At 37.3% G+C, this 14,374-nt stretch overlaps 1 protein-coding gene across 1 annotated transcript; it reads right to left on the minus strand.

Annotated features, from left to right (window-relative positions):
- Nucleotides 1-8,292: 8,292 nt before the first annotated feature.
- On the minus strand, nucleotides 8,293-9,338 carry LOC130994665 (dehydration-responsive element-binding protein 1E-like). The gene has a single exon (XM_057919737.1). The coding sequence runs from the start codon at nucleotides 9,274-9,276 to the stop codon at nucleotides 8,671-8,673; it is 606 nt and encodes a 201-aa protein (XP_057775720.1). The 5' UTR covers nucleotides 9,277-9,338; the 3' UTR covers nucleotides 8,293-8,670.
- Nucleotides 9,339-14,374: the final 5,036 nt, after the last annotated feature.

Consider the following 14,374-nt stretch of genomic DNA (forward strand, 5'->3'; position numbering starts at 1 on the left):
AAGATAAAAATAATTATTCAAATTTTCATTGTAATAAGTTTATATTTAACGAGAGAAGCATGTTTTTAGTTAGGGGAACTCTACCTAGTACCTACGTCACCCCCACTAATACTATATGTTTAATCCGTAAACAAAAAATAAAAAATAAAACAAAATAACACTTACTTACCTGAACACAAATTCTCCGGTACCTTTAATGTTGTCGAGGATCGGTATTTGCATTCTTGCCATTGATCGACTTAGGAAGAAACAAGCTAAGGGCAAAAATCGGGAGTTTTGTACTTCAAAATGCATATTGATGTTGTGTGAATGAGACAGGGAGAAACACGATCAACGGAATTTCCAAAAAATTTCAATTACTTGTGGCCTTCGCTTTCATCGTCATAGCCTTTGGTCATGTAATTATTGATATGAAAAATATAATCTTTCAAAATTATTATATTTGTTTATGATAATTGTTATTTTCATTTATGAGAACTTGTGCTTTTAGTTATTTGATCAAGTAATTATTCGCGTAAGAAAAAATAATCATTGTTATAAAGAAAAGTAATAGTATTATTTCTTTTACTCGCGAGAACTTGTATTTTAGCTATTGGTCAAGTATATTATTGTCTTAAGAAAAAATAATTATTGATAAAAAGAAATTTAATATTACAAAAATATTACCTTTCTTCATATTGATTATTACTTTTCATCATAACAATAATTACTTTGAAAAAACGTAGATTAAAGAAAAATAGAAAAAGTAACTATTAATACGAAGAAAAGCAATGTTTATTTTACTCATGAGTCATGAGAACTTGTATTTTTGACTATTTGATCAAATAATCATTATTGTAAGAAAAATAATTATTATCGTAATAAAAAATAATCATTGATAATATTAAGAAATGTAATATTTCGAAAATATTACATTTTTTCAGATTGATTATTAGTACTTTTTATCATAGCAATAATTAATTTTCAAGATCGCGCCCAGCCAGCCGAAATCGCCTAACCAGCCCATCCAACCCGCGCCCAGCTCACCATGATCTGTCTTTTTTATATGTTTGGTATCAGAGGAGACCAACTTATTGATTATTTGTGGTTGAATATAAATATACTTTTACATAGTATTTTGAATAATCCATACGTGCATTAAGTAGGGGTGTCAAAAAAGTCCGAAACTGACGGGTCGACCCGAATAGACCGATAAAAAAGGTGGGTTCTCAGCAGAAATCCCAAAATTATGCTCCTATATTCCTCCCTAAAGCTTCCCTATTTAATTTTAGGATCTCGATTTTATAAATGCATATACCAGATCTCCTATTTTCTACATAAAAATAATAATTATGTGTGGGCCCTACTAATTATATGCTTAAAATAAATTTAGGGTGGGTGTAAATTTAAGATTGAATTTAGGTGGGTGTAAATTTTTTTGTGGGCCCCATCCAATTTAGGGGATCTGCTGGATGCATTTTTTATCTCATTTTTAATTGTTTTAGCCTAAATTTAGAGTTATTGATGCATTTAGGTGATCTGCTGGGAGTGCTCTTAGGGCTGAAAATTTTTAGCCCGAAAAAAATTTAGCCCGAATGGCCTGAACCGAAAATAGCCCGAGTCCGATAGGGTTGGCCCGAAAACCGAGTGGGTTGGCCCGATTAACCGAACAATTTCTTAATAATTGATTTTTAAACTTTAATACTTTACTTTTTAATTCGATAATAACATTTTGATGCTTGTAGAATATGTTTTGATTTTTTTCAACGGTTAATAACAAATATCTATGATATAAAAGTCAAAAAAAATATAATCATTTATATTAGATCTATATACAATTTATATCGGAAACGAATTTAAAGTTAGACATTATGTAAATTTATATTAAAAAATATACTAATTTTTGTATCTAAAATAAGACGAAATGTTTTGATTGGCTTTTATGGTTGGCTTTGCCCGTGAAGTATTTGCCATTTTTTTTATGTCCATGAACTCAAGCTCTGCCACCTTGAATTTAGTCGTTCTGCCATCCACCAACTCTTTCATGAGTTGTGGCCTTATCTCTTTGATGATAAAAGGCCTCATCCGACAGTTAAGGGAATAGAGTGGATCCATTACCGCGTATATCTCCGTCCTGATACGCTCTTCAAATAGTGATAGCTTGCACATCACTGCAGTTATCTGTTCAGCAATTCTTTTGAGCGTCATTGGGTCCCAATAGTGATACCAAAATTTACATATTAAAAAATAAATACAAATGTGTTATCATACTCTTTAGAATTTATAAGAAAAAAAAAATATTACTTTACCTACCTTTTGGTAATCTATATACATATAAAAACTAAGCAAATTGTCTAAATTTTTTCCCGCCAAAACTTTATCAATATCACCATTAATAGAGATTAGTTACATTAATATATATCTAAATATAGATATATGTATATGTAAACAATTTGTTTAAAGAATTTCTATTTTTAAATTAATTAACCAACTTAATTTAATGTCAATCAATAAATTTTTAATTTTAGTTTTAATAATTATCTATGTAGATATTCACATTTTTTTATTATTATTTAAAGGTAATTAATGTAGATATAAAACTTGCACACATCTTATAGTAATAATTATGGATTTAAAAATATAATACTTTATTCGTACCTTAAATAACTTCCTCTTTTTCCTTTTTGGGACGTCCCCCAAATAACCTCATATTTCTTTCTTTCCATTTTTGGACAACTATCCCACCACTAATAATACTTTATTTATTCTTACTTTTCACTTTTCACCACTCTCAATACTAATTATAGCACATTTTCACAACTTCCAATAATAATTATAACATTTTTTCCACTATCAATACACTTTACAACCAGGCTATGCTTGCTAAACAAGCATGGCGGCTCTTTCTTACTGATACATCTCTACTTGCTAGATCTCTTAAGGCGCGATACTTCCCGAGGACTGATCTGCTTCTTGCTAGAAATGCTCATAACCCGTCTTTTGTATGGAAAAATATTCTAGTGGGCAGAGATTTACTTGTAAAGGGTTTGGCCTGGAAGGTGGGAAGAGGAGACCGTATTCGGATTGGTATCGATCCTTGGTTGCCAAACGGGAAAGGAAAGTTTGAGGTTGCACGAGTGGCAGAGGCGGTGACCAATGTTAATGTGAGGGATTTAATGAATGAAGAAGAAAACACCTGGGATGAGGGGAAACTGGAAGAGATGCTCCTTGCTCGTGATCGCTGGATTGTTAAGTTCCAACTTCGAGTTAACTCTCACGAGGCTGACCAACCGTTTTGGCCGGGCGGTAAGCTTAATGCTTACTCGGTTAAATCGGCGTACTCCCTTGCTATCGAGCTTCGGTGCAGGAATGAGGCTTCGTCTTCCTCGTCTTGTAGGGAGATGTGGAATTGGATTTGGAACCTAGATGTCATTCCCAAGGTTAAACTCTTCATGTGAAAATGCCTAGCCAGAGTCGAAGCATGGAAGGGAAGAAACGGTGGAGCGTGCTCTTCGTGACTGTGGCTGGGTTGCAGCTCTGTGGTCGATCTCCCCACTTCGTCTCCAGCCTTTGATGGGTGTTTGCTCAATACAAGAGTGGTTTCAGAAGATCTTTAGCTGTCTCCAACGTGAAGTGCACTCCACTTTTGCGACTATTGCTTGGTCGATATGGTATGCTCGAAACATGCTGTTGTTTCAGCAAAAAGACATATCTCATATTGAATGTTTGAACATCGCAAATCGAGCTCAATGGACGGCGCTTGTGCTCACCTATCCGCAGAGAAACCCGGCTGTTCGTGTGGACTGTACCAGGGCGGGGCAGGTGAAAATTCTTAGTGATGCAGCTATTGATTGTGGAACGGGTATTGGTATTAGTGCGGTGATGATGGATGGTGGGATGCCGAGCTAGTTTTAAGGCTGGGGCATTTACTGCGGTTGAAGGTGAGGTTATTGCGATGCTCGAAGGTGTTCGACTTTGTCGTGAGCATGGTGTGTTGGACGTTATCCTTCAAACGGATAGCCAAACCTTGTATTGGATGTTGAGTAAGCGCGAGGTTCATCTCTCTTATCTTCGTGTTACTTTGAATGCAATTTATGATTTGTCGAGCTCCTTCCGCCATATTGCTTATAGTTGGGCGCCGCGTGAAGAAAATTTGGTTGCTCATAAACTGGCTGCTTTTACTTTGTGTAATACTCTCCCTGTTACCTCTGCTAGAGAGTTTCCTTTTCATGTAAACATTCTTTGAGTTTATGAATGTTTCATTTGATTCTCAAAAAAAAAAAATACACTTTACAACTTTTCCTTAAAATCTGTGCCGTCCCCAAAGAGGAAGCTATTTCACGGACGGAGGAAGTATTAAATTTTCTCACTCAATTCATAATGTTAGAATTTATAATTTGATTTTATCTATATAATAGTATAATGATAGCAAAATTATTTTCCCACCTGAACTCTAGCTATATATTAATATCAACTTTAATTTTGTTAGGTCAGTTTTGATTTGGGTGAAATTAAGATTCATGGAAAATTTTAGAATAGACTAAAATTTATATATTTAAATTATAACTTTATACAGTTGAAAAAATAATGAAATTCACTAATAGTTTGTGGAATTACAGTCAATTAACACTTTGAGAAAATATGTTGTGAAATACAAATATATTAAAAGTTTCAAAAACTCTTTCTAGACTAATAGAAAATTTGAAAGAAAAAATATTTATATATTTTGATGAAAATTTTAAATAGATAGTAATGACCATTAGATAAAAAATATTTTGTCAAAATCTTGGTCATTCAATGATACGCCTCCAACTATAAAATGAATTCATCTTCATTGATTTGAGCTATTTTATATAATAAAAAAATAAATAATCAATTTTATTTTCTAAACATGATAATATAACTAAGAAATATTCTATTATATTTTTGAAAATTGTTCTGAATTTATAACCGTGCATCGCACGAGATGACATACTAGTATCGATGTAAAGGCCAAACCATAGAAGACAAACATATCTAAGGGAATGCCAATGAGCTTGCAATGCTTGGTACACACTGTGTGGATAAATTGAGATATAGCGTTGAAGGATTTTGGATTCTTTAAATCCGCGAACCATTTCATGATCCCTTCTTGATAATTCTTAAAAACCTAGATGAACATTGAGGTTAACACAGATACTAAATGGAAACATCAATTGAAAGTTGAAGGTTTACACCAACTCATGATTATTGTACATATTCTTGCCAAAGTTAATATGACATATTGGAAAACCGAGGAGAATTTTTTAAAGGAGTATCGACCACATGCATGCCCTACACACATAACATTTCTTTCTCCTGCAAGATGTCAATATCCGCCCCTTCAAAGGACATAAGCCAATAGGTGAAAATTTTGATGCGGCGAGGACCGACATCCCCAAAAAATTCATCCAACAACATATACTTGAATTTGTCAATTTTGAAATCCTGCACAATGATATTATTACATTAATTTTGATTTTTATGCTTTTCATTTAAATTTAATTGCTCAAATTTAAATCACACAATTTAATTAAAATTGAAATTGCATTAATTTAAAAATTCTAAAAATTACAAAAAAAAAAACATAAAGACATAATTTAAAAATCCTCCCACAGCTGCACATCCAAGCTCACTCGGGCCCAGTGCCATTGAATTTGGTGGGGTTTGAGGTTGGCGCCGATGAGGGGGTTGACACGGGTGAGAATCAGTCCCCAATACGCCTCCCCCTTTTGATCGGTCCCACGGATGGAGTCGTTGGTCTCCTCCGTCCAAATTTGGACGATGAGGTCCGTCTCTTCGAGGGTGTAGGTATGACAGATAGTCCTTCATTCCTCCTCCGGCGCCGGCTTGTCATGCTTGATCTTGTAGGCGATTTCCTTCCTCCGACTGCCTTTCTTAGATTTGGCGGCACTATGGGCCGCCGGTGGCTCCTCGCCGGTTGGAGGGTCATCCCCCAAGTTACATCCCGTAAAATCGGGATGATAGTCGTCGGAGAGATCGGGGCACCAATTTGAATCATATATATTTGGGTTGTGTACACCATGGAGATTGTAGAGAGAGGAATAAGATTGAAGATGGTAGAGAGGAAATGGAAGTGGAAGAAATGAAGATGGTGGAATTGGAAGAAGAAGATGGAAGAAAGGGGAATTTAAAGAAGAAGAAAAAAAAGCAAAAAAGCTAAACGGTCGAAGGGACCGAATTTCAAAAAAAAAATTCGAAACTGCCAAAATTCTGCAGTTTTTTCGAATTTGATTTTTTTTTTTAATTCCGGCGCGTGTAAAACACGCGCCTATATCCAACGAGATCGAGTGCTACTCGATCAATCGAGTAAGCCTCATGTGAGGCCAGGCTGCATCGCGCTACTCGATCTCAGGCCCTACTCGAGTAGGGTGGATCGAGTAGGGCGTTACCAATGCTCTTAGAATTTTTTATATATAATAGTAATATTTTTTATTTCTTCTAGTAAATTATAATAAAATAATAAAATTAATATGAAATATAATGTGATACAAAATACTGTGGACGATAGAATTTCATCCAAAATAGATAACGAAAGTTTAGTAAATTCTAAATGGTTCAAGCTAGTTATTTGAAGGTTCGACTGAAACTTCTGACTCAATCAGTATATGGTTCCTTTCAAAGTTTATCGACACAGCAAATCATTCATTTATTTGGTTTCCTTTACTATGCGCTATGGAATAAGAAGACATGATATATTTGATTGGGTATAGAATGCATTAAAATATTTACAAATTATAATATGTATTTATGATATATTAAAATTATATAAAATTAAGGGTTAATTACGTGAAAAATCATGAACTTTGAGTCGATTTCTAAACTTGCCATGAACTTTTTTTTTTATCAAAAATTCCCTGAATTTAAAGACTTGAACAATTTTTCCATGATTTCTAAAATCCCCAAATTCAAAGCTGACATGGCAAATTTTAAGTTACTGGAAAAATGACGTGGAATTGCCGGAAGATTAATAAAACGACGCCGTTTAGGTGTGATAAAACGACGTCGTTTTTCATGTGTGTTGTCTCTCTCGCTCTTCTCTCTCTCCACTTTCTCTCTCCTGGAATTGACACCGCCGCCGCGAACTGCTGCTGCTTGAAGATGAGACGCAGCTATTGCCGCTGCCTACCGCGAATCGGAGCAAGGGATGGGCCATAGTTCACCTATTAATTGCTTTGATTTCCTCCGTCTCATCAGCGACTAAGTCGTCTGCTTAAATTGGGGGCAGCGGCGGTGGTTCACCGAGCCCAAAGCCAACGGCCCCTTCACGCCCTCGTCTCTCACCATCGGCGACGTCCGCATAGGAATTCGATGGAACCAGCAGACGTTTGGTGCCGGAGGCGGTGGTGAGGGAGGCGGTGGATCTGCAGGGTTGGTTGCAAATCTTGTGTGGTGGTGGGGAAAGGCAGCGTAGGGGCGGCGGATCTGGTGCCTTCGCACCCCTTTTCCTTCTCGCCGGCCCCTTCACGCCCTCGTCTCTCACCACCGGCGACATCCGCATAGGAATTCGATGGAACCAGCAGACGTTTGGTGCCGGAGGCGGTGGTGAAGGAGGCGGCGGATCTGCAGGGTTGGTTGCGAATCTTGTGTGGTGGTGGGGAAAGGCAGCGTAGGGGCGGCGGATCTGGTGTGGTGGTGGTAAAGGCCGCGAATCGGAGCAGAGCGGAGAGGGCGGCGACTGGCGCGGCTGCGGGTGGATCTGGTGCGGCGACTGAAATTAGGGTTTGGCCGGTGGGGAAAATGGGGAAGACGATGGGGGGGTCTTTTTTTGTTTTTTTATTTTCCATGTGTCAATTTTTAGTTATAGTTGGCGCCATGTCAGCTTGTAATTGCCATGTCAGCCCGGAGTATCACCGGAGGTAAAAACCATGGAAAAATTGTTCAAGTCCTTAAATTCAGGGAATTTTTGATAAAAAAAAAAAAAAATTCATGGCAAGTTTGGAAATCGGCCCAAAGTTCATGATTTTTCACGTAATTAACCCTAAAATTAATAATAATTATAATTATAATATGTAGGTATACTATTTTCGTATATAGGTGATATATATAATCACTCAAATTAGTATAACATTTTTGAATTTTTTTTATTTATAAAAGGTTATGTGTTTCATATTATTTCTTATATCAAATAAAATATTAAAGTAACATAAATATATTATATACATCTTAATCATCCATATCAAAATATTGTGCTTACTATTCACAGTAAAGTGAGATACTCCCAAGTGATAAAAAACCAACCATTAACCTCAAATTAAAAAGAAATTCAAAGTATATCGACACAGCAAATCATTTATATTTAGTACTTATTCACAGTAAAGTGAGATATTCGCAAGTAAGAAAAAGACCAACCATTACCCTCAAATTAAAGAAAAATTCAATTGAGGGTAATAATAGTAGTAGGCAAACAAAGCATTCACAGAAAAAGAAAAACAAAAACCCACCCACACATGTCGCGAAAAGCATGTGCATCACAACATCATGAAATCAGTTGACTGGACTCATTCCTACTATATTTAGTACTACTATTTCGCAACTCTTGTCCTAAGCCAAAAATATATACTATGTTATGCATAATTATTTTAAAAAGTTTTTCTATTCATTGGTGGGACTAGCTATATATATATATATGTCGCACGCCCAATTATTTTGTCAAAGTGAGTAACTCCACAGCTCCACCTCGACATCGCTTTCCACGTCACCATCCCACCCGAAGCTCCCGTCGAAGTACCGCGGCGGCGACATCAAAGCTCCCCCTCCCGCCGCCGCATCGTAATCCTCACTCATGCAAAAATCACCGCCACCCACCACATTCCTCGAGCTACTGCTCTCCGCCGCTTCCTCATTCATTTCTCCTATCTCAAGGGGCGCCTCCTCCTCCCCGGTCGCGTGGCGAAACGCCTCGGCGGCCTCGATCGCGGCCCTCCGGATCTCCTTGGGGTCGATCGAGGCCGGGAGCGGGAGGCGCCACACGGAGTCGGCGAAGTTGAGGCAGGCCCCCTGCCCCCGGAGCGCCAGGGCGGCGACGTCGTGGGCCCTGGCGGCCATCTCGGCGGTGGGATAGGTCCCGAGCCATATCCGCTTCTGCTGCGTGGGCTCCCTCACCTCGCAGACCCAGCGGTTGGAGTTCCGGCGCCGCACGCCGCGGTAGACCGGGTGGCGCGTCTCGTTGAACTTCTTCCTCCCCGCCTTCTTCTTCGGGTGGCTGGACGCCAGGATCACCTCCTCGTCGGAATGGGAGCTCTTCAAAGAATCCATCGATCGATATTAGTCGTTGTTGATCACTTGATATTTGTTTCAATTAACTTGAGAGATGTTATGAGAGAGAGAGAGGGAAGAAATTTCGATTTATAGCTTTTGGAGGGAAAATTGAAATACGTCATCGACGCGTAATACCTGAAGGTGCCAGCCTGGCTATCTAGATTCACCCATGCGTGCTGCTTAAATTGACGTGGAGCCCACAGAAAACAAAAACGTGCTTATATAATGACTTGGCGTTTTGTTTGCCAATGATAACGTCTCAGATTTTTTTTTGACGTCTTATTTATAGTATTTGGATTGAAAAAGTGAAATAATTTATTTTATTTACTCTTTTAATTTTTGTTCTCAATTACTTTATTTACATTTTTCTTAATTTGTGTATCCAATTTTTTTGGAACGATATTCTTAGAAGGGCAAAGGTGCAGATACCCCCCTGAACTCCACCCCCCTAGAGCTTTTAGCCCCCCATACTCGGTCAAAGCGCGTTGACCTCCCCATAGTCTCGGAAAAAGGGTGCAGATTGCCCCCTGCGTTAAACGGCGGTTAGACGCTGTTAACTTTTTTTTTTTTTTTTAATTTCTAGTGGGCCCCACCCCCAACCAGCAGCAGAACGGACCGGAGCAGATCTGCAGCGGCGGCTCCTTCTTGGCCGTCTGTTGCCGGCAACGCGTGAGAGGGATGAAGGAGAGGCTAGCGGCGGGGGAGGCGCTCCATCCTTGGCCGTCTGCTATCAGAGATGCGAGAGAGAGATGGAGGACAGATGGGAGGCGGTGGCGAGAACAGAGGGATGTGAGGGGTACGACGGCTGGCAATTCTCGCCGGAGAAGTGAGCAATGGCGGACAGAGAGAGATGAGCGATGAGAGTGGAGAGAAGGGGGAGGGGAACCGATTTTGATGATTGAGTGAGAGAGGGAAGGCCCCGACGCGGCACTGCCTCGGCCCGCCGGTTAACACTCCGATCTCCTACTAGTCGGCAGTCCAAGAACCAGATCCCCACAGAACATTTTCAGAAACCTCCTTCGAGTCCTCCACACCTTGGCCTCGAACCTAACCCTAGATGGGATGGTTTCGTCGATTTCGTCACAGAACACCTCCAGATCCCCACAGAACACCTCCAGATCCCGTCCACCGCCACCTTCTCCCGCTCAATTTCCCGATCGATTTCGCATGGTTTCGTCGGGGCTCCGATTTTCCTGTGGAGTTGTTGAGGCCAGCGGCAGGGTTTTGTGTTGGGGAGGCAACGGCGGCGGCAGCGTGACTTCATCTTCAATCCAATCAGAATTTGCGAATTTCTCAATGTTCAATATTCACGTCGGCGGAAGCCACGCCTGCGGAATTAGAAATTCGGGAATCGTGATTTGCAGAGGCAACAACGACGACGATCATCTGCTGGGGCGCCGGATGGCCTACCGCCGCGCCGAACGAGCTGCCGTTGCAGAAGACTCTCCCGGGGCCCTGCGTCGACACGCCGTGCTCCTGCGGTTGGGGTGGGGCCCACAGGGACTAAAAAAAACAAAAAAAATTAGAAAAACGGCGTTAAACAGCCGTTTGGGGGCGGGGTGTTTTTTGCACCCTTTTTCCGAGACTATGGGGAGGTCAACGCGCTTTGACCGAGTATGGGGGGCTAAAAGCTCTAGGGGGGTGGAGTTCAGGGGGGTATCTGCACCTTTGCCCTTCTTAGAACAAAGGAAAGATTTATTAGTGTGATGCTAAACAGACGCATTGTAACCACTGACAAATTAGTTAAATACTCCCTCCGTCCCAGCTTTTTGTATCCACTTTTAGTAGTAATTACTACTAAAAGTGGATACAAAAAGCTGGGACGGAGGGAGTAGAATTTTTTTTTAATTTATTTTACTTATTTTTTAAAATAAAAGTAAGATTTAGTTATTTTATTGCATTGTCTACATTGTAAATATTTTTAAAAAATTTATTTGTGACCTTTTTATTTTTATTGAAAATAAATAAAAATAAAAGATGCAAAAAAAAAAATTAAAAAAAATAAGTACAATATGGACAATACAATAAAATAATTTAATCCTATTTTAAAAAAATTAAATAAATCAAAATTCTCCGTATTGAACTAGTTTGTGGGTGATCATAATATGGTTGCCTAGATTTATTGATTTTATTATTTCATCCGATAAATTTGCCACAATTTTCTTTTTGGTCTGTTCATAAAAACTTTGCCAATTCCATTTATAGTAGCAAGTTCCACACAACTTCACTCACATTTAAAATGAGACCATTATTCTACTAACAACTTTATTCACATTTTATTAAAACTCATGCCGTCCACAATATGACAAATTTTTTGTGGACGAATGGAGTATTCCTTATTATAAAACTAAGAATATTACTATCCCCTTTCTTAAAAAATAATTTTGAAAAAAGGACATAATTTTTATTAAAAAGTATAAATGTCACTTTATGTCTCATAATTTTAATGAATTCTCGAAATGTCCCAATCTAACGATAATACCAAAACAATACCCAACCTACCAAAAAAATATTGTCTGTGTCCTACTAAAATTATCCGGCTCTCTAAAATTGATGTGGATAGCCGCAGTTCTTACATGGCTTCTCTTCATTGTTCTTAAATTCCTCTTAAAGGTTATCTCTAGCTTGAAACATTTGAATCCCATGAGTAAAGTGGTGTGGAGTATCGTAGGTAAAGTGTCGTTAAATTAAAGCTGGGAATGTCGTCGCCGCATCTAAGATGATGATGCCGACGCGATTTGAGATCTGGCTTAGTCTTTTTTTTTAGATTATTCGCGTGATGCGTTGAACTTCATGAGTTCTTAAGTGTTCTTCTTCATCGGTGTCTTTTCGTTTTTTTTTTTTTTGGCATAATACAACAATTTTCCATGTAGATAAATAAATCCACGTAAACAAGCCATGTAGGAACTGAAGCGATCCACGTCTATCTCTGAAAGTCGGGTAATTTTAATAAGACACAGACAATATGTTTTTAGTAGGTTGCGTATCGTTTTGGTATTATCGTTAAGTTGAGACCTTTACCCTATTAAAAATGATTGAGTGTATTATGAGTGAAAAAAAATACTATCACTTAAAAGATATTGTTAATAATAATTAATTTTATTATAAATGAAGAAAGTGACCCACCATATAACAAATTACATAAATAAGTTGATATATGGAAATGAAAATGAACTATTATTTGTGGTCGTTCTAAAATGATAAAAAATGGACCATTTTTCAAGGACAAATATAGTATTATATAATGAAATCTAATTTATATTTATCTTTAAAAAATATAATTAAAAGAAATATATACCCTAATTATTAATTTGATATTTTCAAAATAAATATAAATAATAATTATAAATCTTAATTAGATTAATGAACCCTAATGAGACATATATTAAAACACAAATGTATGTAGCATAATAAATTATTTTTCAAGAAATAAAATGATTAAACAGTATACAGAATTGAAAATGAGATCTCTCATCTCATATTTCTATACTAGTGTGGGAGTAGTGGAATTGTGATTTTGTATTTGTTCGTGTACGGATATATATGGATATTTAAGGAAGTTTGTTGACAACAGATTTTATAGTTGAATTTCTAATTTTTTCAAGTGGAAGGAACTGACTTGACATTTGGGGTTTTGATTGAGTTTAAATGAATATATAGTTTCGTTGACCAAATGTTCTTTTTCTACTTTGTTCGTTATGTATCTTATCATGTTGGTTTTTGGCTGCCAAAGAATTTAGTCAAACCCTATTTGACTTGATTGGTAAAACGAATATTGGAATTGAGTTTAAATTAATTGATTCATGAACATATGTAAATCAAAATGATCGACTAAACTTTAATTAATGAGGCCCACTTGGATGAGCTCGTTCACATGGTGCGCTCTTTATGTGTAATTGTGTATATATATTGAATTGAAGCGTTGAATTTTACAATTAATAGCTCGGTTGGTTAATCGCGTGATTATAAATAGGGCTGTAAATAAATCAAGCCGCTCGCGAACTATTCGGAGCTCGGCTCGAAAAAAGCTCGTTCAAGTTCGTTTAGAGAAGCTCGTAAAATAAACAAACCAAACTTGAGCTTAGTAGTATTCGGCTCGTTAGCTCGTGAACATGTTCGTCAAGTGATTCAGCTTGAAAAATATAGATTATTAGTAGACATAACTTATATTTATCCACTAAAATTAATAATAATTGTATTAAATCTCTAAATTTCTTCCCTAAATTTTGTCATGGAGTGTTACACCTCGTTAATACAGGATATGCATGCCATGGAGTGTGGATGATGCACGGCTTCAGCAGGGGTTCAATGAGTACGGGAAAGTTGCGAGTCAAGTGAAGCTGAATTGAATGATGCCATTGCCAAGTGCCAACCTCAATGGAATGGTGAATCCGCTCTTGCTTAGGATACTTATAGTATATTTGACAGATATAAGATTCGAAGAAACTCTAGATATTTAAATTTTAATATTTTTCGACCATTGAACTTTTTGAATGCTCGATGCTCTACATATTTATATTTACATTTACATTTCTTATAGTATTGTTTATTTGCAATGCTTGATGCTTGAAAATGAAAAACATGATAATTTTTTATTTTTTATAAAAAAATTAGCGATATAAAATTTTCTTGGTAAATGCGTCATTTTTCAGACTGACTTCAACGACGTCGATAGCATAACGACAGAATAGCCATCGACGCTCACCGACGGACGAAAAAATCCACCGGTAAGTAATTTACCGATATTTATTTTGGCATTGAATGAATTCCGTTTGAAGTCCTTCGGTGTCCTTTGTTATCGACAAACTTTTGGGATTTATTCCCGTCGATGTCCGGTCAAATTGGTGTACTGTAAAGTGTTTAATTTTTTTTTTATTATTTCTACATTAAATAATTTATCTAAATTTAAGTTTAAACTTTAATTAAACGAGGGTGTTACAAAATTATTTATGTGCAGCCACTCATTTGCATTGTCAATTAGGATTTTTGCTAGGCTTATATTTCTTATAAAGATTTTATGATTTTTAATGTAATTGGTGAATTTTTGGAGCATGCTAGTTTGAGTATTAACTAAGATCATTTTGTTCAATTATAT

The sequence above is a fragment of the Salvia miltiorrhiza genome, chromosome 7 (assembly GCF_028751815.1).
Source record: "Salvia miltiorrhiza cultivar Shanhuang (shh) chromosome 7, IMPLAD_Smil_shh, whole genome shotgun sequence".
Classification (NCBI taxonomy): domain Eukaryota; kingdom Viridiplantae; phylum Streptophyta; class Magnoliopsida; order Lamiales; family Lamiaceae; genus Salvia; species Salvia miltiorrhiza.

Bases quoted from the DNA above. Each gene is read 5' to 3' on its own strand.
- LOC130994665 (XM_057919737.1), bottom strand. From the start codon at position 9,276: ATGGATTCTTTGAAGAGCTCCCATTCCGACGAGGAGGTGATCCTGGCG.